The sequence below is a fragment of the Bubalus bubalis genome, chromosome 6, assembly GCF_019923935.1.
Source record: "Bubalus bubalis isolate 160015118507 breed Murrah chromosome 6, NDDB_SH_1, whole genome shotgun sequence".
In the NCBI taxonomy this organism is placed as follows: Eukaryota; Metazoa; Chordata; class Mammalia; order Artiodactyla; family Bovidae; genus Bubalus; species Bubalus bubalis.
Genome location: NC_059162.1, coordinates 34,729,205 through 34,751,129, shown reverse-complemented (window position 1 = coordinate 34,751,129; position 21,925 = coordinate 34,729,205). Strand labels below are relative to the sequence as shown.

Here is a 21,925-nt window from a genome sequence, read left to right as displayed (position 1 = left end):
AAGACCCTGAAAAACACTTTTGTTGTTGCTCCTAACTGAAATGATTGACTCACAATCTATGAAGCACATTTTTGCTTCCTGTTAAGATGTACTTGGTTTGTAAAGTGTAGTGGATTCATATCATTCAGTCATATTCACAAAAAGTAAATAAAAACAGCAGTTCACAAAAATTCTTGACTTTGAGCTAAGTCCAAGCGGGCCAGATCCTGGTGGTGTGTTTGGTAACTTGTGATGCTTCCATAACTCGGTTCTGCTATAGGTGTTTGTACCCTTTGTGAGTCCCTTCAGGATGCAGGTGGATTTCTTTTAAAATCAAAGGAACAAGAAATGTGTTCCTCCCACAGTAAAAGTTCTACTACCAAAGCAACATTTTGGTTATTAAATATATATTCCTATTTAGTATGAATTTGGTCTATTTTAAATAATTCACTAAGATTACAATTGAAAGGAATGTTAGATGAATTTTCTTGTGTAAAATCTAATAGTTAACTCAGACAGTAAATGCCTTCTACCAAGAGTCCCACTCATGCTGCTGAGTCCCTGGACTCAGCATTCGATACACAATTACTTTTTTTTTTAATTTTTTGGCTATACCACTCAAAATGCAGGATCTTAGTTCCCTGACCAGGAATTGAACCTGTGCCCCCTGAATTGGAAGAGTCTTAACCACTGGATTGCCAGGGAAGTCCTAGATACAATTACTTTTACTTTAGAAGCTTGTTCTTCTGGCTTATTATTGCAGCAGAATTAGAAGAGATCTATCAAAGAAGTCTCATGAGGGAGGAGACAGCCAAAAACTATTGAGTCAGTAAATATAAAATTATCCTTGTAAATCAGAGTCTAGCTCTCTTCCAGAATTCCTTAAGGACATAGCCCGATTTCTGTTTCTTGGATTAGACGATTCGGTGATTGTTTATAATGATGCTCATCAAGGAAATATAAATTACACTTGGAATATGGTTTAATAAGGCAGGGATGGGTCATATTTTTAAATAATTACAATAGTAAGTTTCTATAAAGGTTAATTTGTGGTGTAAGGGACATTCATTTGTGGCAGTCCCTTCTAACTTGGATGCCATGGATTTGCTTCAGGTCTGCACGAACTTTTAAAAACTGTATGCAAAATCATGCATGTTCATATCACTTTTAGAGGAGCATGGGGCAGGGAGGCTCCCTAACTTTCATCAAATTCTCAAAGAGGGTTGAATCCCCAAAAGTTTAAGTAGTACAGTCCATGGGGTTGCAAAGAGTCAGACACGACTGAGCGACTTCACGCACGCACTCACTGAGTCCCAGGAAGGAGGGAGAGAGCCAGTAAACCGCTCCTCTCTCATTATGGAGGTTGAGCGCCAGTCCTTAAAAGCAGCAAATCAGGGCTTAATCCCTGCATGCAGTTTTGGCCTAGGTAAATTTCATTAATCCAGGACAGTTATTTTTCCATATTTCTGACTTCAGGAGATCTCTAAGTAAATAATATATAAAACAATCATAAGAATTTCATTAAGTACTGAAAGTAAATGAAAAGTAAAGAGCCTCTCTTGAGGCTTCCGGTTGAATTTCCTAGAAGCCCACTGAATATTTTTGTGTATCTTTCCAGAAAATGTATATGCTCTTTGAAAAACAAATGAAGTCACACATATTTCTTATTAGCTTGCTTTTCTTCACTATCTTACAGATTATACACCTCATTCTTTTCAGTGGCTGCAGAGTATTAACTGTATGACTGTCATTTTTGAAATTAAATTTCACCTTTATTTGATTTTCACCTTTATTTGGGTGCTCCAAGTCTTTATCGCCGCATATGGGATCTTTGATCTTCCTTGCAGCATGCAGGATCTTTAGTTACAGCATGCAGGAATCTTTCAATTGAGGCATGTGGGATCAAATTCCCTGACCAGGGATCGAACCCAGGCCCCCTGTTTTGGGAGCTCAGAGGCTTAGCCACTGGGTGACCAGAGAAGTCCTGACTGTCATTGTTCTTGAATTATCATAGAGGGTATTAGATGTGTTCCATTTGTGAGCCCTTCCCATCAGTGGCCATCCTCATACACATTATGTGACATATTGTTTGAATGACTTATAAAGCAAAATCCTAGTAGTGGAATTGCTGCTCAGAAAGTAAATACTTCAGAATTTGTAGAATTTGGTAGCAATTATAGAGTTGCCTTCCAACAGAGTTGCACTAATATGTACTTCTATCAGCAGTATATGAGAGCACTCATCTCCCCCATCTTCCCTGACACAGCCTGGGTTTTCCAAACTTTAGTTTTTGCCATACTGACAGGTAAAAGTATATGTTACTGTTTTCATTTCTTTTATTATGAGTTAGTAACATTTATCTTTAAATATGTGTTGACTTTGATTTTTAAGAATCAGAGGTCCATTTAAAAAAAAATTGTGTCCCCCATTTCTTGCAATTTTGGTGTTTTCTCTAGAAAGTCATCTTCATAAGTTGTATAATAAGTAAAATACCTTTGGAGGGAAGACCAAGTTTTCTCTGCATTTTTTTTTTAATCCTTGGTTGCCTTGAGTCAAACTAGTATTTCAACTTTTTCCTCCATCTTTGTACTTTGGCAAGATCTTCTGCAATAGTTCTAATCATTTGATCAGTAGTTTGTTTCAGAATGGTTGCTGTCCTTAGGGCATGATCCAAAGACGAGTTTAAAATCTACAGAGGAAAAGTCCACACATTTTGGTTACAGAAATTTACTACTGCTCCTGGTAATTGGGTTATCTCATTATTAAACATTGCAAAGTGGAATTTTTGGAGTATTCTGTTTTCCACCCAGTCTATTTCTGTTTTTGAGAACTGGTTTCCTAGGAAACCAGTGTGAGATGGAATATATTTTGTAGAGAAAGGGACAGAAAAAAAGATAAACACGTGACTGATGAGCATGAATCAGAGGATGAGGTCAGCAACCTGCTGGGCTGTTTCCCTGCTGTGGAAAAAGAGATCTGTGAGAAGGAAGAAAGACTCTTGGGATGAGGGGCACTGAAGGGGATTTAGGGCCCGTAGCCACTGAGGGGCACACAGGGATGTGGCACATGCTTGTGGCGACATTGAAAGCGACCTGACTGAAAACAGAAGACTGCTGGCAGCTCTAACCCCAGCGTCACTGGAACAAACTTGTGAACGGCACACTGGGAAATCCTATAGCTGAGGCACCACCCACAAAGCACTTTGTCCAGGAAATTTCCCTGGGAACCAATTTAGGAATAACACAAACCATGTGGCTGCTCAGGCTGTGTGTCTTTATGTTAGTGCTGAGCGCAAGTTGTTTCAGCAGAACACTTTTTGATGTTCTCATACTGTAATAATTTAAAAGCCATCAGTTTTGTGGTTACGAAGACCAAACCCACAAGCTGCAAGGTCCTCACCTCAGATTCCGTTTCTTTGTTACTGCTAAAGTTGCTGGAGGATGTGTTTTCAGAAATCCTGCAGGAGTGGGAATGGGGGGAGAGTGTAGCAAGGTCTGACCTGTAAGAAAGGCAAAAGCACATTGATACTTGTGTAAAGCACCCTCTTCAACTCTGTGGTTCAGCAATGGCTCTGTGTGTGTGTGTGTGTGTGTGTGTCTGTGAGGAGTTGGTGCGCCATCTGCCCAAGGACACAGAACCAAGATGCAAACCGAAGAACTCCCCAGTGGCTGTATTCATACACACTGCACCCCGCCAGGCAGGGCGTAGTAGGGTTCACACTGAATGAGTGTGACTGCACAGCCTGAACTCTCTGCTACACTGTCAAGTCTGCCTCCTAAATAGCTCTTAAATACTAGTCTTCTCTCTTTCCTTTTCTACCACACTTAGCTAAGCTGCCATCATCCCACATGGCTTATTGTACTGGTCTCTTATTTGGCTTCTGTGCTCCAGTCCTTGACTCCTCTAATCCATTCCCTCTCCCTTAGTAGTGAGAGTGATCTTATAAAACACGAGGAAGCTTTAAAAAACACTCTGGTTTAAAAAAAAAAAAAATCTCATTGGCTACCCATTAAACCTGAGACTCCTTCCTGCAGCCGACAAGCCCTTGCACAGCCTGGCCATGCCCATCCCACCAGCCTTCCCTCACCTATCCTGCCCCACTGCCTCGCCCTCTTTTAGGCTCCTGCCAAATGCTCTTGAACTTGCCAAGGGCTTTTCCACACCAGGAGGCTCTCTCAGACTGGCATTTCTTTGCTCGTGCTCTTCCATCCTTGCTGACTCATTCATACTTATTCTTTGGAATTCAGCTTCTCTAAACCGCCATATTAGGTAATAGTACTCTATGCCCCCTTTTCCTCTGCCAAAAAAGTAAGAGCAGAGACAGTAGTTGACTTTGTCACTGTGTCCTCAGGACGAGCACAATGTCCTGCTATTGACACTCAAATATTTGTTGAAAGAATAACTGAATGACTGAAATATTAGCCAGATATTGGTTTGAATCCTGACTACTACTTAAGATCTAGGTCAGGGGGCCCCCACCTCTGGGATCTAATGCCTGATGATCTGAGGTGGCACTGATGTAATAATAATAGAAATAAAGTGCACAATGAATGTAATGCGCTTGAATCATCCCGGAACCCCCATGGAAAAACTGTCTTGCACAAAACTGGTCCCTGCTGTTTCAAAAAGGTTGGGGACCGCTGCTGTCGGTGATCATGGGCAGACAGTGCACTAGGCACATGGCATACACCAAATGGGTGGTCGTTTTGTTCATCATACTCACTTCCTTGGTATGGGTTCACATCCGTCATTAGAGTACTTTGGATTTGCTCTTTGGAAACAGATCCATTTTGGTTTTGAATGAGCTGAAAAATGTTAGCTGTGGTCAGATTCAGAGCACAAAAAAGATCCCCAAATCCAATGGTGGGTATATGGCTATCCTTTCCTGAACTTTTCTATATAAGTGAAATATTTCATAAAGTTTTAATAAGGAAATAAACCTAGGGAACATGGAAAGTAGCCATTGAGTATTCTGAATTCAAGAAAAGAAATTCAAGATTTAAAAGGAGTTTTACTAGCAGACAAGAAACCAGGAGTCTAAGTTCCTTTGGTACTAGCTGGGTGACTTGGGCATGTCTATGGGTTCAACTTCTTCATCTGGCAAATGGAGGGATAATATTTTCCAAGCGCTTGGACCAAATGGATTTCTAAAGTCCTCTCTACTTTAGGAGCAAGGATTCTAGGAGTCAGAAACTAAAAAATTATGTTACTAAGACAATCCTAGAAAATAGAGACTAAACAGATAAGATAAAGGTAGGAAAGTCACCATGGAAGACACAAAGAGCTCCAGGGAAGGGAAGAGAGGCAAAGCATATGTGTGCTCAGTTGCGTCCAGCTCTTTGCAACCCCTTGGACTGCAGCCCACAAGGCTACCCTGTCCATGGAATTTTCCAGGCAAGAACACTGGAGTGGGTTTCCACTTCCTACCTCAAGGGATCTTCCCAATCCAGAGATCAAACCCATGTCTCCTGTGTCTCCTGTACTGGCAGGTGGATTCCTTCCCACTAAGCCACCCGGGAAGCACAGTGGACAACAAATCTGCCTTCTCTGTTGCTGAGGCTCCCTTTCCCCCCTTCTCTTGCCTCTCCTTCTCTCTTCTCTGTTTTCCTTCTTTCTCCTTTGGTTTCCTGCCATATCCATTGGTCTCTAGTATCTTGGCTTCACTCCCTCTCAGGAGGGTCCCACTTGACAAGGGGACAGAGAGGGATTGTCCCTCAGACATGGAAGGCAAGGTAGGAGCCAGAAAGTCCAAATTTAGTCACACTGCACCCTGACTTATTTGTCGTGACAAACAGTGGTACTAATGACCTCAGTCTTAACTCCTTGGTCATCTCATTCTTTATTTGTAGAAACTGAGAGTTGGAAAAGGTCATAGAGTCATCTGGTCCCATTCTCATTCAGTCTACAGATGTACAACATCCTGACAAAGTACCGTGTATCTCAGTCTGCAGGTGGAACTCACGACCTCCTGCAACAGCCTGCTCCATTTTCTATCCTTTCTGGAGGGTCTCTTAAACACTGAACAAAAGACGCCTCCCTGAGACTTCTACCCTCTTGGCCACTATACATTCACTAATGGCATTTCAACATCACTTTTCAAACGACTCAATTGCTTTCCTCATTCATATATTAGAATGAGAAGTCTCATGTGCTGTTGACCCCCAAATCAAGGAGATAGTAAAGAAATGTGCCTGTTGCTTCTGTGGAGTCTTAGGGACTGTCACCTCAACAGAACACATCCAGTTGGAGGATTGGGCAGCTGGGGGTGGGTAGGGGAGACACAGCTGAGGTCAGTCTGGTAAACACAATTCTTTTAGTCTTGGGCATTGCAGCTGTGAAAGGTCAGAAACATTCTCTCTGGTGCCCTGTCCCCAGCCATGGAAAGAGCTCTGAAGGTATGAACTCACCCATGAGGAAAGGATGTCGGAGAACCAGATTCGGTTGTTTTTCAGAAGCAAGACAAGGGTGTGCCCTCCCCACTCTGTGTTCCCTTGGTCCACTCTGCTCTCTTAGCACTTAACCACATCTTGCCGTGAACTTTCCTCATTAGGGTATGAGTTCCTTTTTTTTCAACAGGTTGTAAACTCCTCGAGAGGAGGCAGCCATTGTCTTATTCATCTTTATAAATAAATGTTTGTGGGATTTCAGGTATTTCCAAAGACAGCAAAATTTTGCATTGAAATTAGCAACATGATATTTAAGGAGTGTAAAAATAGTCTATTTCTTTGCATACTGACTTTTACTGGGGATATATTTAAAGCTTTTCCCCCTTCTGAATAATAACAATAATAGTGGCAGTCAGTCATTTGCTCATCAAATATTTATGACTTGTTGCCGGATTACACTGGTATAGCACTTCGTAACTTCAAAGTCCTTTATTGCTAGGACTGCATATCTACCAGCCCAGCCCCTTGCCATCCAGGTGTCGGGCTGGATGTGGATGTGTCAGATGAGTGCTGGAGACCAGGCAGCAGACTCAGCAGGTGCTCAGCATATGGTAACAGTGGCCAGTGTGACATGTGTCTCCCATGGAGGGAGTCTAGGTTGTTTACAAAGATGGGATCATGCAGGAGATGTACTTACTCGGTGAAGAATTATTTTCATTTAAATAGCGGAGCTGAGCAAAGGCACTTCTTTCTGTATGATTAAAGAAATTCTGTCCTGGGGTGTTGTATCTATAATGAAATTCTGAAAAGAAAAGATTAAAAATGCAACTCACTGCCTGCAAACAACCGTTGTGCTCACTTACGGACAGAGAACCAGATACAGCCTGTTTTTTTATCCTGAGGTGGCCCAGTCGCTTTCATTTTTAGGTGGTTCTTTACTGCAGACTCTCTGGGAGTTATGACTCTTAGTGCCACAGTTCTCACACTTACTGCTCTGCAGTCCAATCCGAGATGCAGAACAGCAGCTATATCCTGTATCAGAACCTGAAAAAGCCCAAGTTATGCAAAGGAAGTGTGAGGTTTTTATTACTATAATCCTAAAATGTGTTTTGGACAGTAGAGCTCTGATCATGCAAAGTACGCATTAGCCCCAGAGTGTTCAGTTTTCCCTGGGGGAAATTTATCACACAGGTTGCCAGCCTAGGGGTGATATTTTGGACACCCCCCCTCCCCCACCTTATGACAACTGAGAGATGTTTTGATAAGTATCAGTTCTGATAGGAAAGTCTCAAGATTTGCCCAGGACATGTAGGTGTTTAGTAAAGGTCTTCTAATGGATGGATCTGCGAGAATTTGGCCCATGGAATTATCAGACCATCTTGCATTTGTAATTATTTCTCAAGATTTGCCCTGATACATCCACATTTTCTTCTCAGACCCTACAGTGGCCAAGAGCTTATTATCGAGGCAACTGGAAAGATGGTTTTCCTCTACAACACATTCATAAATCCATATGGGAACTTGAATCATAGCTTTGCCCTCATCAGAACCACAGAGAGGCTAGTAGTAGAGAGCATGTGTAACTGGTGCAGGTCTGGGTCTTGTTTGGCTGGCTGTGGGCAGTGGCGCTCTCCAGGAAGGCCAGAGCATGGGAGCCTGGGTCCAGCAGGTGAGTATGTCACACTCGGGTGTCCAAGCAACATCTCGATTCCAGCAGAGAAGGGGTTGGGGGACAAAACTGCTGCCAGTGCTATTAATGCCTGCCTTGCTGCACTCATGGTTACACTCATTGTAACATTGTCTACCAAAGTGTAAATCACAAATGGAGTGAGCTCTAGGAAGGTTTTTTTCCTTCCCCAAGTCTCAGTCAGTAGTTACTGAATGCCTTCTAATTCAGAATTCAAGGAAATTACAAATAGAGGAAGAACAATGTACACCCTGGGCTGGCTGTGTTGTACAAGGGAAAGAACGTAGGCCTGAGTTTGAAGCCTGATTCTGCTACGTACTGACTGTGATGGTTGGTAATATGTCACAAACTCGAACGTGCTCCTCAAAGGATAGAACCTAATTCCTCTCTCAATTGTGGTTGGATTTAGTGACTTGCTTTTAACAAATAGAATAAAGTGGTAATGATGATGTGTAACTTCTAAAACTAGGTTGTAAGAGTCATTGAAACTTCCATCTCAGTCTTTCTCTTGGATCACTTGCCTGGGGGAAGGAGGCTACCAGATCATAATGACATTCAAACAGCCTACTGGCCCACCTGGCGAGGAACTGAGACCCCTGGCCAATGGCCATGTGTGAGAACAACCTTAGACGCAGATTCTCTAGCCCCAGTAAAGCCTTCAGATGATGGTAGTATTGGCCAACATCTTGACTGCAGCCTCATGAGAGACCTTGAGCCTGAACCACCCACCTAAATGGCTCCTAAATTCCTGGCCCACAGAAACAATGAGATAGCAAATGTTTGTTGTTTTGAGCCATTAAGTTTGGGGATACATCATTACACAGCAATAGATAATACACCAGGCTCTTTGACCCTAGTTGCTTAATTCCTACTTATCTATACAATAAAGACAATAATTCCTACCTTTTAGGGTATTATGATAGTTCAGTGATATATACTATATGTCAACAATTCTCAAATTTTTGATTTCCGAACCCTCTTACACTCTTAAAATTGAGGACCCTAAAGAGCTTTTCTTTATTCTAGTTTTAGTACCTCAGATGCTACAATGCAGGAGACCCAGGTTCGATTCCTGTGTCAGGAAGATGCCCTGGAGAAGGGAATGGCTACTCCCTCCAGTATTCTTACCTAGAGAATCCCATGGACAGAGGAGCCTGGCAGGCTACAGTCAATAGGGTCAGACACACTGAGTGACTAACATTTTCATATATTATAATATGTGGTGTTTTTCATACCTGCACTAAAAGTCTTATCTTCTTGCACCGGAGAACTGTCATACAACATTCAGTTGGTTGAACATGGATTAGTAGAGAAGTATTTATTTATAAATTTCAAGTCATTTTTACTCTGTAGAATCATTTAGATTTTCCTAAGAAGGAAAGTTATGACCAACCTAGATAGCATATTGAAAAGCAGAGACATTACTTTGCCAACAAAGGTCCATCTAGTCAAGGCTATGGTTTTTCCAGTGGTCATGTATGGATGTAAGAGTTGGACTGTGAAGAAAGCTGAGCACTGAAGAATTGATGCTTTTGAACTGTGGTGTTGGAGAAGACTCTTCAGAGTCCCTTGGACTGCAAGGAGATCTAACCAGTCCATTCTAAAGGAGATCAGCCCTGGGTGTTCTTTGGAAGAAATGATACTAAAGCTGAAACTCCAGTACTTTGGCCACCTCATGCAAAGAGTTGACTCATTGGAAAAGACCCTGATGCTGAGAGGGATTGGGGGAAAGAGGAAAAGGGGATGACAGAGGATGAGATGGCTGGATGGCATCACTGACTCAATGGACGTGAGTTTGAGTGAACTCCGGGAGATAGTGATGGACAGGGAGGCCTGGTGTGCTGTGATTTATGGGGTCGCAAAGAGTCGGACATGACTGAGTGACTGAACTGAACTGAAGACTGAATGAGCAGTCCCAAGGGGTTTTTGTTAGAATTTTAAATTGAGAAATTAAAAAAAAAATACTTTAAAAAAATAATCATTTCATGTTCACAAAATAACATTTTTAATGCAAAACAGCTATTTTGAAAATTTTAAAAATCAGTGACCAGTGAGAAAAGCGGCAGTATTTTGTGTTTTGGCAAATACCTAGAATATCTGGCTTAACCGAAGGCAGCTGGCTTCCACAGGTGTGTCTCCATTCAACCTGTTGCAATACGGTTCTTTCAGGGAAAAGAGAGGACCTCACAGCCCTCCAGGGACCCTCTGACCACACTTTGAAAATCTCTGCTCGGTTCTGGTGTATAGAGTAAGTCTTCAGTCAGTGAAACCTATTATTATTATTAGAAAATGTGTCTTCTACAGAGAAGAAATAGAGCTACATGTGACAGAGTAGGAATAATACTGAGTTGAAGGAAAGGCTCTTGGCTATCAGACTATGGGAACGTAAGCAAGCCTGGTTAGTTCTCTGGCCCCCCGTTTCCTCCTGTATGAACTGGGTAGATTAGGCTTGGGTGCTGATTTTCTCCCTCCTAGCTGCCTAAGCTGCAGGCCTCAGCCCCATCTCTTCTTCATCCAGGGCAGTCCTGCCAGCGGTTATTTTTCTGCTTAAACTATCTTCAGAGAAAGGTCCCTATGACTAAAAATCATTGAATTCCATGCACTGGTGCTCTCTGGGTCTCCTCTCCACTCTTTCTGCTCCTATGAAATGTATGTGGACAAGTCCTCAGCAGCTCCCGTGTGGGTGAGCTCCTTAGGTGCAGATTCTGGTTCATGCTTGGGGGCTGCCGCACAGAACTGAGACCACCTCGTGACTGAGTCACGGAGCCCTGCAACTCCAGGCAGAGACAGTTGTGGGCACTTTCACACTGCTTGACCACATCTCGCCTGAATCAATTCATTACTAATTCTTTACATTTTGCAAAAACAAAAATTAAAATGCAACACCCTAGTCTAGGTAAAGCTATTTAGCATAGCAGGTATTCTGCCCATAGTAAGCAGAACCCAAAGAGGGGCTGGAACCATGACGACTGCCCCTAGACCCCCTCAGCTTACCGAGCACTGAATCTGGGTGCAGCATCTTGTCTTGAATGGCAATAGGAAACCTTCCACAGTCAATTCCTCTGTGATCTTTTTTCTCCATTTTTTGCTTCCTAAAAAAGATGCATAAGATTCCATAAACATTTAGTACACTGCTAATAGAGATAGTGAAGGAATTGGTAAAAGTGAAATGTGAAATTTCTTGGGTCAGAGCCAGTAACGATGGAGAATGTATGTCATTCTCAACACAGCCAACCCTCAACCCTCTGCCTGCCTGTTTGAGAGCTTTCCTGATGAGAAAGTGCACCCAGCACAATCTGGCCTGGTGAGAACATGTATTTGTGTGTATATTAGATGCTCAGTCGTGTCTGGCTCTTTGCAACCCCATGGACTATAGCCTGCCAGGCTCCTCTGTTCATGGAATTCTCCAGGCAAGAATACTGGAATAGGTAGCCATTCCCTTCTCTAGGGGATCTTCCTGACCCAGGTCTCTCACATTGCAAGTGGATTCTTTACTGTCTGAGCCACCAGGGAAGCCCAAGAACATGGATACCAAACATTAAATCTGTTTCGTTTTCCTGAGGATAATATCTAGTCATCATACACACATACACAATTAGAAATATGAAATACAGAATTATAAAACTTAGAGTTTTCTTCATATTCATGCTTCAAATTCAGTTCTTATCAGGGGAAGAAGCTATGCTACCTGTTGGTACCAGATCACATGACTTTGTATCCAAAAGTACAAGCTGAGCGATCCAAAAAGTCCTGGATTTTGTTCTGTGTCTCTGGTGACTCAGTGATAAAGAATCCGCCTGACAATGCAGGAGACTCAGGTTCAATCCCTGGGTCAGGAAGATCCTGTGGAGAAGGAAATGGCAACCCACTCCAATATTCTTGCCTAGGAAATTCTGTGCATAGAGGAGCCTGGTGGGCTACAGTCCATGGGGTCACATCGAGTTGAACATGATTTAGTGACTAAATGACAAATATGGGGCTAAAGGCTATGAGACCATTGTTGTTCAGTCACTTGGTTGTGTCCAACTCTTTGTGACCCCATGGCCTGCAGCATGCCAGCATGCCAGGTTTCCCAGTCTTTCACCATCTCCTGGAGCTTGCTCAAACTCATGTCCATTGAGTCCGTGATGCCATCCAATCATCTCATCCTCTGTCATCCCCTTCTCCTCCTGCCCTCAATCTTTCCCAGCATCAGGGTCTTTTCCAGTGAGTCAGCTCTTCCTATCAGGTGGCCAAAGTATTGGAGCTTCAGCTTCAGAATCAGTCCTTCCAATGAATATTCAGGATTGATTTCCTTTGGAACTGACTGGTTTGATCTCTTTGCAGTCCAAGGGACTCTCAAGAATCTTCTCTAACACCACAGTTCAAAAGCATTAATTCTTCGGCGCTCAACCTTCTTTATGGTCCAGCTCTCACATCCATACATGACTACTAGATAAACCACAGCTTTGACAAGACAGATCTTTGTTGGCAAAGTAATGTCTCTGCTTTTTTAATATGTGGTCTAGGTTGGTCATAGCTTTTCTTCCAAGGAGCAAGCATCTTTTAATTTCATGGCTGCGGTCACCGTCCGCAGTGATTTTACAGTCTGTCACTGTTTTCATTGTTTCCCCGTCTATTTGCCATGAAGTGATGGGACCAGATGCCATGATCTTAGTTTTTTGAATGTTGAGTTTTAAGCCAGCTTTTTCACTCTCCTCTTTCACCTTTATCAAGAGGCTCTTTAATTCCTCCTCACTTTCTGCCATAAGGGTGGTGTCATCTGCATATCTGAGGTTATTTATATTTCTCCCTGCAATCTTGATTCCAGCGTGTGCTTCATCTAGCCTGGCATTTCTCATGATGTACTCTGCATAGAAGTTAAATAAGCAGCGTGACAATATACAGCCTTGATGTATTCGTTTCCCAGTTTGGAACCAGTCCGTTGTTCCAGGTCCAACAGTTCTAACTGTTGCTTCTTGACCTGCATACAGATTTCTCAGGAGGCAGGTAAGGCAGGTTTGGTATTTCCATCTCTTTAAGAATTTTCTAGTTTGTTGTGATCCACACAGTCAAAGGTTTTAGTGTAGTCAGTGAAGCAGATATTTTTCTGGAATTCTCTTGCTTTTTCTATGATCAGCGAAAGTTGGCAATTTGATCTCTGGTTCCTCTGCCTTTTCTATATCTAGCTGTACATCTGGAAGGTCTCAGTACACATACTGTTGAAACAGAGCTTGAAGGATTTTGAGCATTACCTTGTTAGCATTTGAAATGAGTGCAATAGTATGGTTGGTTGAGCATTCTTTGGCATTGCCTTTCTTTGGGATTAGAATGAAAACTGACCTTTTCCAGTCCTGTGGCCATGGCCAAGTTTTCCAAATTTGCTGGCATATTGAATGCAGCACTTTAACAGCATCAATCTTTTAGGATTTGAAATAGCTCAGCTGGAATTCCATCGCCTCCAGTAGCTTTGTTCATAGTGATGCTTTGTTTGTAGAGACCATGTGGTGTTCATTTTACCGATGCTAAGCCACCAAGGGGCATCAGAAAGATGTGCTATGGTAGTCATACTGGGACACTTCCCCCAGCCATCTGTAGCTTCAGTCTCCCTCCTTCACAGGAACTCTAACTCCTTGAAAGGGATTTTAGTTGATAAAAATTCTTAAGAAAGTTCTAGCTCAGCCCCTAGGATACTGTAATAAGCCCCTAGGGAACGTTGCTCATTCTTAGTGTGGAGGGCACCGTGCCCAAGATATCCTGGACATAGCCAGTGAGTCAGGAATGAGACTGATTCCCGGAAATGGGGTTTGAGCCTCAGGCCTTGCTTGCAAATGCAGGCTCATCCAACTGTGCCTGGGCCTGCTGCTGGTGGACTCCAACCTTGCTTGGAGTCTGTGAGGCTAGGGGCTGAGAAGCCAGGCACTTTCCTGCTTCTTGGAAAAACATGCTCTCCTCCTGAGTCACATATTTTCTCACACCTTATTTTCTGCCTCCACCCTCCTCCTCTGGGGCATGTGAACATCTGCTCTCCAAAGTGGAAAACTTGGATTGCACTCAAGTGAGCTCAGTCTAATACACGACTTTCTTTTTCCGCCTCTTTGAAACTTCTTTGTGCACTAAAATCTTCTTGCCAAACAGCTAAGGGAAGCTCTACTTGAGAAGACAGTTTTTCAGCAAGACAAAGTTTTTCAGCAATCCAAAATCTCTTAAATCCAAAATTCTGCATCAGACATAAAGGGATAAACATTTTACATGTAGCATAATTGTTATTTATCTGCATGTATATAAATATCCTTCAAACAGTATGTGCATCAGTAGGCTAAATAGATAATACATTCCATCTGAGAGAACTCTAATCTTCTAAAAGAGTAAAGAGTCTATACAGTCTTCTGTTCAATTAATTCCTCAAGGATGATGTAGTTTACCAAGATTTCAAATGATAAACCATGCCTATTGCCAGCAATAGATTTACTGTTAGATCTGATTTTACACTTGGCTGTGTTTTACCTTCTAACTTGTTTGTTATAAAAGAGAAAATGTAGTCTGGAACATTGGTCCCTGTATTGGTACTTAAGTGGTTCTGTGAGGTCTAGACTATAAATTTGGTAGAGAAATATCTAGTACCTTGAATGCTTAATCAGAATGTTTTTAAAATGTCAGACTATTTTTTATTATACTTGTTTTTATTACTGTTGTTTAGTTGCTAAAGTCATGTCCGACTCTTTGGAGAAGGCAATGGCACCCCACTCCAGTACTCTTGCCTGGGAAATCCCATGGACAGGAGCCTGGTAGGCTGCAGTCCATGTGGTCGCGAAGAGTTGGACATGACTGAGCGACTTCACTTTCACTTTTCACTTTAATGCATTGGAGAAGGAAATGGTAACCCACTCCAGTGTTCTTGCCTGGAGAATCCCAGGGACAGAGGAGCCCGGTGGGCTGCCATCTATGGGGTTGCACAGAGTCGGACACGACTGAAGCGACTTAGCAGCAGTAGCAGCAGTCCGACTCTTTGTGACCCCATGGACTCTAGTCCACCAGCCTCCTCTGTCCATGGGATTTCCCAAGCAAGTATACTGGAGTGAGTTGCCACTTCCTCCTCCAGGGGATTTTCCCAACCCAGGAATCAAACCTGCATCTCCTGCATTGGCAGGTGGATTCTTTACCACTGAGCCACCAGGGAAGCCCTTAATTATATTTACTAAAAAAAAAAAAAAAAAAAAAAAAAAAAAAAAACACCTCAAAACCTAGATTTTAATTCAATAAATAAAAATAGTGAGCCTGGGTTGACTGAGGGAGTTGGCATTATTCAAGGCCCTTCTATCCCTGAGAGTCAAAGCTGATGGTTTATTAGACTGATGGTCCATACCAGATGACACATGGAGATTTTTTAGGGGGTGGAAACTCAATAGAACCCTGATGACAATTACCTATTCCCATGCTGGAATGCTTTCTAACAGGAAACTGCAGTCTTTCAGGCCTTGTCATCTGCCTTTATTAGCGTACATTACATACACATAATTGTGGTAACTAAACTGCCCCTCCCTCCTTGACTGTCAACCTTTCTAAGGTCAATTAGTCAAGGTTTGGCCTCAGTCCATGTACCTCAGAAGCTTGGAGGAGGCACATCTGGCTGATTGATAGAAGCTTCAAATAAATGATTCTGAATCCATGTGGACTAACAGTTGACCTAAGAGTGTTTCAAACCCATAAAGGGTTTCTCCCTAGGATTTCACATCTACACTTTTTTACCCAGTTTACAGCTTGTCACCTGGATGATTTCTTGCTGAGGGATAGGGGAGAAGTAAACCCTGAGATGTGGAATTAGGCTTGTTTCTGGTGGGACTGGGGGACAGAGGTGAGACCCAATAGGGAAGATTTTTCAGTCATTGTGAGGGAAGAGTAGTGAGGGTGGGAGCTAGTATACAGTGGTGTATAATAATCTCCCAGGTGGGCAAGGTTCAAAGGGAGCCTTCAAGCCAAACCACCCTCCATATGCTGTAGTTGTGATTCTTAACCAAGGGGCCTATCCGAGTCAGGGGAAATTTTAAAAAAATATTCCCACAAGGGCTCCGCCCCCGGGAGGCTAATACAGTAGGTGGGGCCTGAGGCATATACATTATTTTCAAGTCCCCTGGTAAGGTTGAGGGCCTCCCAGGTGATGAAGTGGTAAAGAATCCGCCTGCCAATGCAAGAGATGAGGTGTCCATCCCTGGATCGGGAAGAATCTCTGGAGAAGGAAATGGCTACCCACTCCAGTATTCTTGACTGGAGAGTCCCATGGACAGAAGAGCCTGGAGGGCTACAGTCCATGGGGTCACAAAGAATCGGCCACGACTGATGCATCTGAGCGTGCACGGTAAGGTTGAAGCTCTCCCCAGTTGAGGGCCACGGCTAAAGGGATTTGTCAGTTGAGAGAGAGGGCGGTCACTGTGTCCAACCCTGAGGTCTGTGATTCTGTAACTTGGCTCGTGGCTGCTGGTCGTTCAGTGAGTTGATGCCCACCCTGGCTGGAGTTATTATCCCAGAACAGGCTCCCACCCACTCTGGGAATTTAGCAGCCGGGAACCCTCACCACTGAAGTACGCGCAGGCAGAAGGCACAGCTTGCACTGGTCGTCTCTGCACGGTCCTGCCTCCCCGAGGCGGTGCTGGGCTCCTCCTGCACCACAAAACACACACAGATGTGGATGCGACCGAGGATTTGACTCACCCCTCAGGGGCTTGGGCACAGCCCAGCACGCGTGCGGACCCCGCCAGACTCACCATCGCAGGACGCCTCCGCTCTGCTTTCTGGCTTGAGCGAGAGTTGGGGGAGGAGGGGGCGGGGTTTCTGTGCTGTAATGGCCTAGGGCTTACAGAAAGGAAGATTCCACCCTGCCTTGACTTCCTTCCTTCTCCAGACATTTAAAAGTCTAGTTTACAGATGACAGAACACTCCCCCAGCACACACCCCATCTTTTTCTCTTTCCTTTGGTTTCGAATTACCCCAAACTCCACTAGAGGATGAAGAGACTGACGATGGTTTTTAAATCCTTCACTGATTTAAATCTGATCACTGTTCAGCAGAGTCTAAAAGCCTTTCCAAAGCACTGTATTCAACTGCGAATTAAAACAAGGTTTAGAGACTGTCTAGAGGCCTACATTATTGTTTATATGTCCCCGTTTAACACACACCCAAAAATCACACTACAGAACTGAAAGGGCTGACACCGCCCTCGCTATGGTTTTACCCTTTATGTAAACAAAAAAATAAACACTTTTCTCACCATTACAAACAATGGTGAGAAAGAAGCATCATTGTACAAATAGAATGTTTTGTACAGTGTACAAAACATTTCCATATTTTGAATTACTTCCTTAGGAAGTGTCTGGGTCAAAGGTTGTGTGATGACACACGTGGCCTGATTGCTTTCCACCAAAGCTGCACGAACTGCATGCTGCCAACAACATGGGCAGCTTGCTTGGCCACACCTTCCTCTGCATCAGGAATTATCTCTTGAAAATGTTCTTGTTCATTTAAAAAGTAGGGGTGGCTCCTTGTGTTATTAACATTTCATCTGTTGTTAAAGGAGATAAGTGTTTCCCCATATGTTTATTTATTGGTCGTATTCCCTACTTGTGACTTTTAGTTATTTTTTTATCCATCAATTTTTTGGAGGGTTTCAGTGTTTTCTTATTGGCAAAAATGTGTTGATCGTTCCTTGTGCCAGGTGCCTCTCATATCGTCTCCTTTATCCCTTCCCACCATCCTGGCAGGTTGTCCCCATTTTAGTGATGAATAATCTGAGACTCAGAGAGTTTAAGCTGCTTGTCAGGGTCACACAGAGTGAGTGACCTAGCTGGCATCTGAGCCCCTCCCATATACTTGTGTCGTTAACCACACATTTATGGCTCTTTTGTACCTGTGTCAGAGCACTTTGTATGATAAAGATCTCAATAGTGAGCACTGATTGCTCTTAGTGTTTTCTAGGTTGTCCACCTTTCTTAAAAATATTGACTGTGGTTTTGCAAACATTAATTGAAATGTTGATACTGTCAAAGAGGTGGTAGAAATGGCCAAGAAACATACAAAAATGGGTAAATTTTACAAACAGTCAAAGAAATACAGATTAGCACAATATCAGTTTTCATTTATCACTTTAGTGAAGGTTGAAAAGAAAAAACAGATGACCTGGTTTGGCTCAGGCTGAAGGCACCTTCATTCCTAGGCACTGCCGTGGCCACCACTTTGCTAAAGGCTAGTTTATCAAATTTTCGCTATGTACTTTTTGAACCATCATCTGCAATCCTAGATTTTTATCCAAAGGAACTAATCAACTCTAGCCAAATGTTTCCATGTTAAATGATTTTATTGAAGCAGTGTTTATCCTATCAAAGAACCAGAAACAATTGAATGTCCATCAATAAGAGATCGGTTTAATAAGTCAGGGTCTACCCATACAATGAAATACAAAGCAGTGCTTAAAAATGCAGCTGTAGGTTTACTCAATAACAGTTGAGAGGCCCCCAATATAATGTTAAATGAAAAAAGTATATTCTAAAACAATACATGTATGACCCCACTTTTGCAAAAAGCATGTGTATCAGAGGAAAAAAGACCAGACAGTTTTTCTCCCAGAGAAATGTTCCTTTTTATACTTTTCTCTGTTTTCTGATTTTTTTTTTTGCTATGAACCTGTATAGTTATAATTTAAAAAATAATGAGGCTTTTTTTTTTTTTTTTTTACTTCACTCTCCCTCTGTGTTTTCTTTTATCACTCATAGGCCTACAGGGGAAACCCCTGCACTTCAGATTTCCCTGGTAACTCATATGGTAAAGCGTCTGCCTGCAGTACAGGAGACCTGGATTCGATCCTGAGTTGGTAAGATCCCCGGAGGAGAGCATGGCAACCCACTCCAGTATTCTTGCCTGGAGAATCCGTGGACAGAGAAGCCTGGTGGGCTACAGTCCATGGAGTCTCAAAGAGTCAGACACAACTGAGAGACTAACACTTTGACTTTCACTATATTAGAAGAATGTAGAGGGGTGCCCTCTACCCGAGTTGGGAGACCTAGGATCCAGTATCCCCCGTCATTTGTGCTGGACAAGTCTCTTCACCTTTGTAAGCTTTCAACTTTTTTCTTCAAGAAGTCTTTGCAAGCAGCCAAGTTCTGAACCAGCAGAATTATTATTGTCTACAGCTTATTATAAATTTGTCATTATTATTTTAGGCCCAGGGGTTTTTAATCCCAGTATTTCCAATTCCTTTATAATGGAATTATCTCAAAATGTGGTCCCCAAACCAACAGCATTGGCATCAGCTGGGAGCTTGTTAGAAATGCAGAACTGTAGGCTCACCCTAGACCTGGTGAATCAAAGCCAGCATTGCAGTAAGACCCGCAGGTGAGTCCCCTACACGCTGCAGTTGGAGACAAGCCCTGATCTAGAACAGGTGCCTCAGGAAGGTTTCTCCTGCGTGCACAGAGAGTGGGAGGGTTAGCCATGTGGGCAGCTCTCACCAGCACTAACATCCAGGACACCCATTAGAACGAGAGCTAAGTGATCTTAATTATGCTAATTTCAGAGTCACAGGCAGCCATACTGGGTGGGTAAAAGTGCCAAGGCATTGAGCTGAACGGAGCCAGGACGGGGCTCCTAGATACTACCCTGGAGCAGAAGACAACCTCACGGCCATTTGCTCTGGTTAGTCTGTTTTGTTTTGTTGTTTTTTTTTCTAAAAAAAAAAAGCAGTTTGAATTTTAGAGTCAGTTCTTGAGCCCCACTTTGGGGGATTATTCGGCTTTTGGTTAGTCTGGTGAAGTCATTGAGAATTTAATTTCAGCACTCCGGGGATGGTGGGAAGGAGTAGCCTGAAGTAGAGTGTGGTGGGGACGTCAAGCGACCACTTGCCTTTTTCTCACCCTCCCTTACCCAGACGCCTTTGTGCAGAGGGTTCCCCACAACCCAGGCAGCCAGGCTCCCGTGGAACCCACGGTCCACTTCTCCCTCTTGAACCCTCAGGAGGAGCCCATCGCTGCACTCGTTGCTAGGGCTGCAGGGCCAGCTCCTCAGAAGAGGGGGCCTCCTGTCCCCTCTCATGCACAAGGGCCTGGGAGCCCTGCAGAACGGCTGGAGTGGTCCTTGAGTAACTGGGGAGCCGAAGGGGACTTGCCCTTAGGGCTGCAGTCCTATAGGAATGGACTCAAATCAGTTCTGTGTCCTTAAGACATTGCATTCTCCTGCCTTGAGTCCCCTTCCCCAGACTCCTCACCTAGCTGCCTCCTTCTCATCCCGCAGTACTCAATTCACATCTCACCTCTGACCCTAACCTCCCCCAGTGAGTTACTTTTGGTCAAATCCCATCATGACCAAGGTAGCTACCCCCAGGTAATATAGTTACTATGAGCCAGGTCCTGTCTTAAGTATATATATTAACTCACTTAAATATCCTCATTATATCATTAAAATTTCTAAGAAGCTGCCAGGTGAAGCCAATGCTGCTAGTCTTGGGACCAATTTTGAGATATTTCATTATAAACACACTAGAAATACTGGGATTAAAAACCCCTGGATCTAAAATGATAATGACAAAATTATAGCAAACATAATATTATGCTGGTTCACACCTTTACAGTTTGCAAAGTCTTTTTGCTGAAGAGGAGTTGGAAGCTTAGATAGGTATTATTAGCCCAACTTTACACAGGAGGAAAACAGGCTCAGAGAGGTTACATAACTTTCTTAAGGTCACAAAGCTGATCAGTGACAGAGCCTGGATTTGAGCCCAGACAGTCTGACTTCAGAGTCATAAAAATGCGTTATTACTGGCACCTGCATAACACTTTTAACATTCTGTAGTTCCACGTTAATTTTATCTGTTCATTGCATGTGTCCCTCACAGAAATGTAAGCATCTTGACAGTAGGTGATTTGTCTGTCTTATTTATATTGTATCCCTAATACTTAGAAAAGTGCCTAACATTTAGCAATAAATATTTGCTGAATGAATGGGTAATACTAGCAGTAGACTCTTTTCAGGGCTATTTGTCACAAAGTTATAGAGTCCTCATCATCTTGCAACAGTTGCTGTAAACTTGGGACCAGTTAAGAGCAAACCCATACCTCATGGAGCGCTGACCAGGAGGCTGGGCTGCCTCACGAGGCTCGTTCACACCGTGCTGAAGGGAACTCTGGCTCAGGATAGGAGAGAGAACCAGCTGTGAGCCTTTGAGATCATTTGTTAAAACCACCCTGGCTCAGAGTTTACTATACTGAGTATGCACTCCATATTGGGCATTCACTTAAATGTTTGGGCTGCAAAGATGGGTACAAAGGCGCAAGACAAATGAGACACAGTTGTATGGGGACACAGAGGCTGGGGCAAAGAATTCTGCCTTGGGGCGGGTGGCTGTGCATCGGGGTTGGGTCATATAAATGGCCTAACTCTGAAGATGAACGAATGGGATTTTGCTAGGTGGGTAAGTGTTCTGAGGAGGCAAACCTAACTTGTTTGGAAGGGCTAACATTTGTATAATCTTCAACATCCTGTCTGGAATGCAAAAGTAGGAAGTCAAGAGATACCTGGAGTAACATGCACATTTGGCCTTGGAGTACAAAATGAAGTAGGGCAAAGGCTAACAGAGTTTTGCCAAGAGAACACACTGGCCACAGCAAACACCCTCTTCCAACAAGAGAAGACTCTACACATGGACATCACCAGATGGTCAATACCAAAATCAGATTGATTATATTCTTTACAGCTAAAGGTGGAGAAGCTCTATACAGTCAGCAAAAACAAGACCAGGAGCTGACTGTGGCTCAGATCATGAACTCCATATTGTAAAATTCAGACTTAAATTGAAGAAAGTAGGGAAAACCACTAAACCATTCAGGTATGACCTAAATCAAATCCCTTATGA

General features: G+C 43.2%; 2 protein-coding genes across 2 annotated transcripts in view; one reads left to right on the top strand and one right to left on the bottom strand.

Annotated features, from left to right (window-relative positions):
* Window positions 1-2,491: 2,491 nt before the first annotated feature.
* AKNAD1 (AKNA domain containing 1) overlaps window positions 2,492-21,925 on the bottom strand; it is a 52,665-nt gene continuing 33,231 nt past the window's right edge. The window contains exons 8-18 of the mRNA XM_045166221.1: window positions 21,129-21,196; window positions 19,369-19,482; window positions 17,427-17,566; window positions 16,794-16,924; window positions 16,604-16,689; window positions 11,047-11,144; window positions 7,356-7,409; window positions 7,063-7,167; window positions 4,703-4,784; window positions 3,379-3,478; window positions 2,492-2,668 (exon numbers count right to left, since the gene is read on the bottom strand). Coding sequence (XP_045022156.1) covers window positions 2,537-2,668; window positions 3,379-3,478; window positions 4,703-4,784; window positions 7,063-7,167; window positions 7,356-7,409; window positions 11,047-11,144; window positions 16,604-16,689; window positions 16,794-16,924; window positions 17,427-17,566; window positions 19,369-19,482; window positions 21,129-21,196 — 1,110 coding nt within the window. The 3' untranslated portion in view covers window positions 2,492-2,536. The remainder of the gene's footprint in view (window positions 2,669-3,378; window positions 3,479-4,702; window positions 4,785-7,062; window positions 7,168-7,355; window positions 7,410-11,046; window positions 11,145-16,603; window positions 16,690-16,793; window positions 16,925-17,426; window positions 17,567-19,368; window positions 19,483-21,128; window positions 21,197-21,925) is intronic.
* The window catches only part of GPSM2 (G protein signaling modulator 2), a 112,769-nt gene continuing 110,383 nt past the window's right edge, over window positions 19,540-21,925 (top strand). Inside the window, exon 1 of the mRNA XM_044944617.2 lies at window positions 19,540-19,713. The gene's annotated coding sequence lies outside the window, so the exon portion shown is untranslated. The remainder of the gene's footprint in view (window positions 19,714-21,925) is intronic.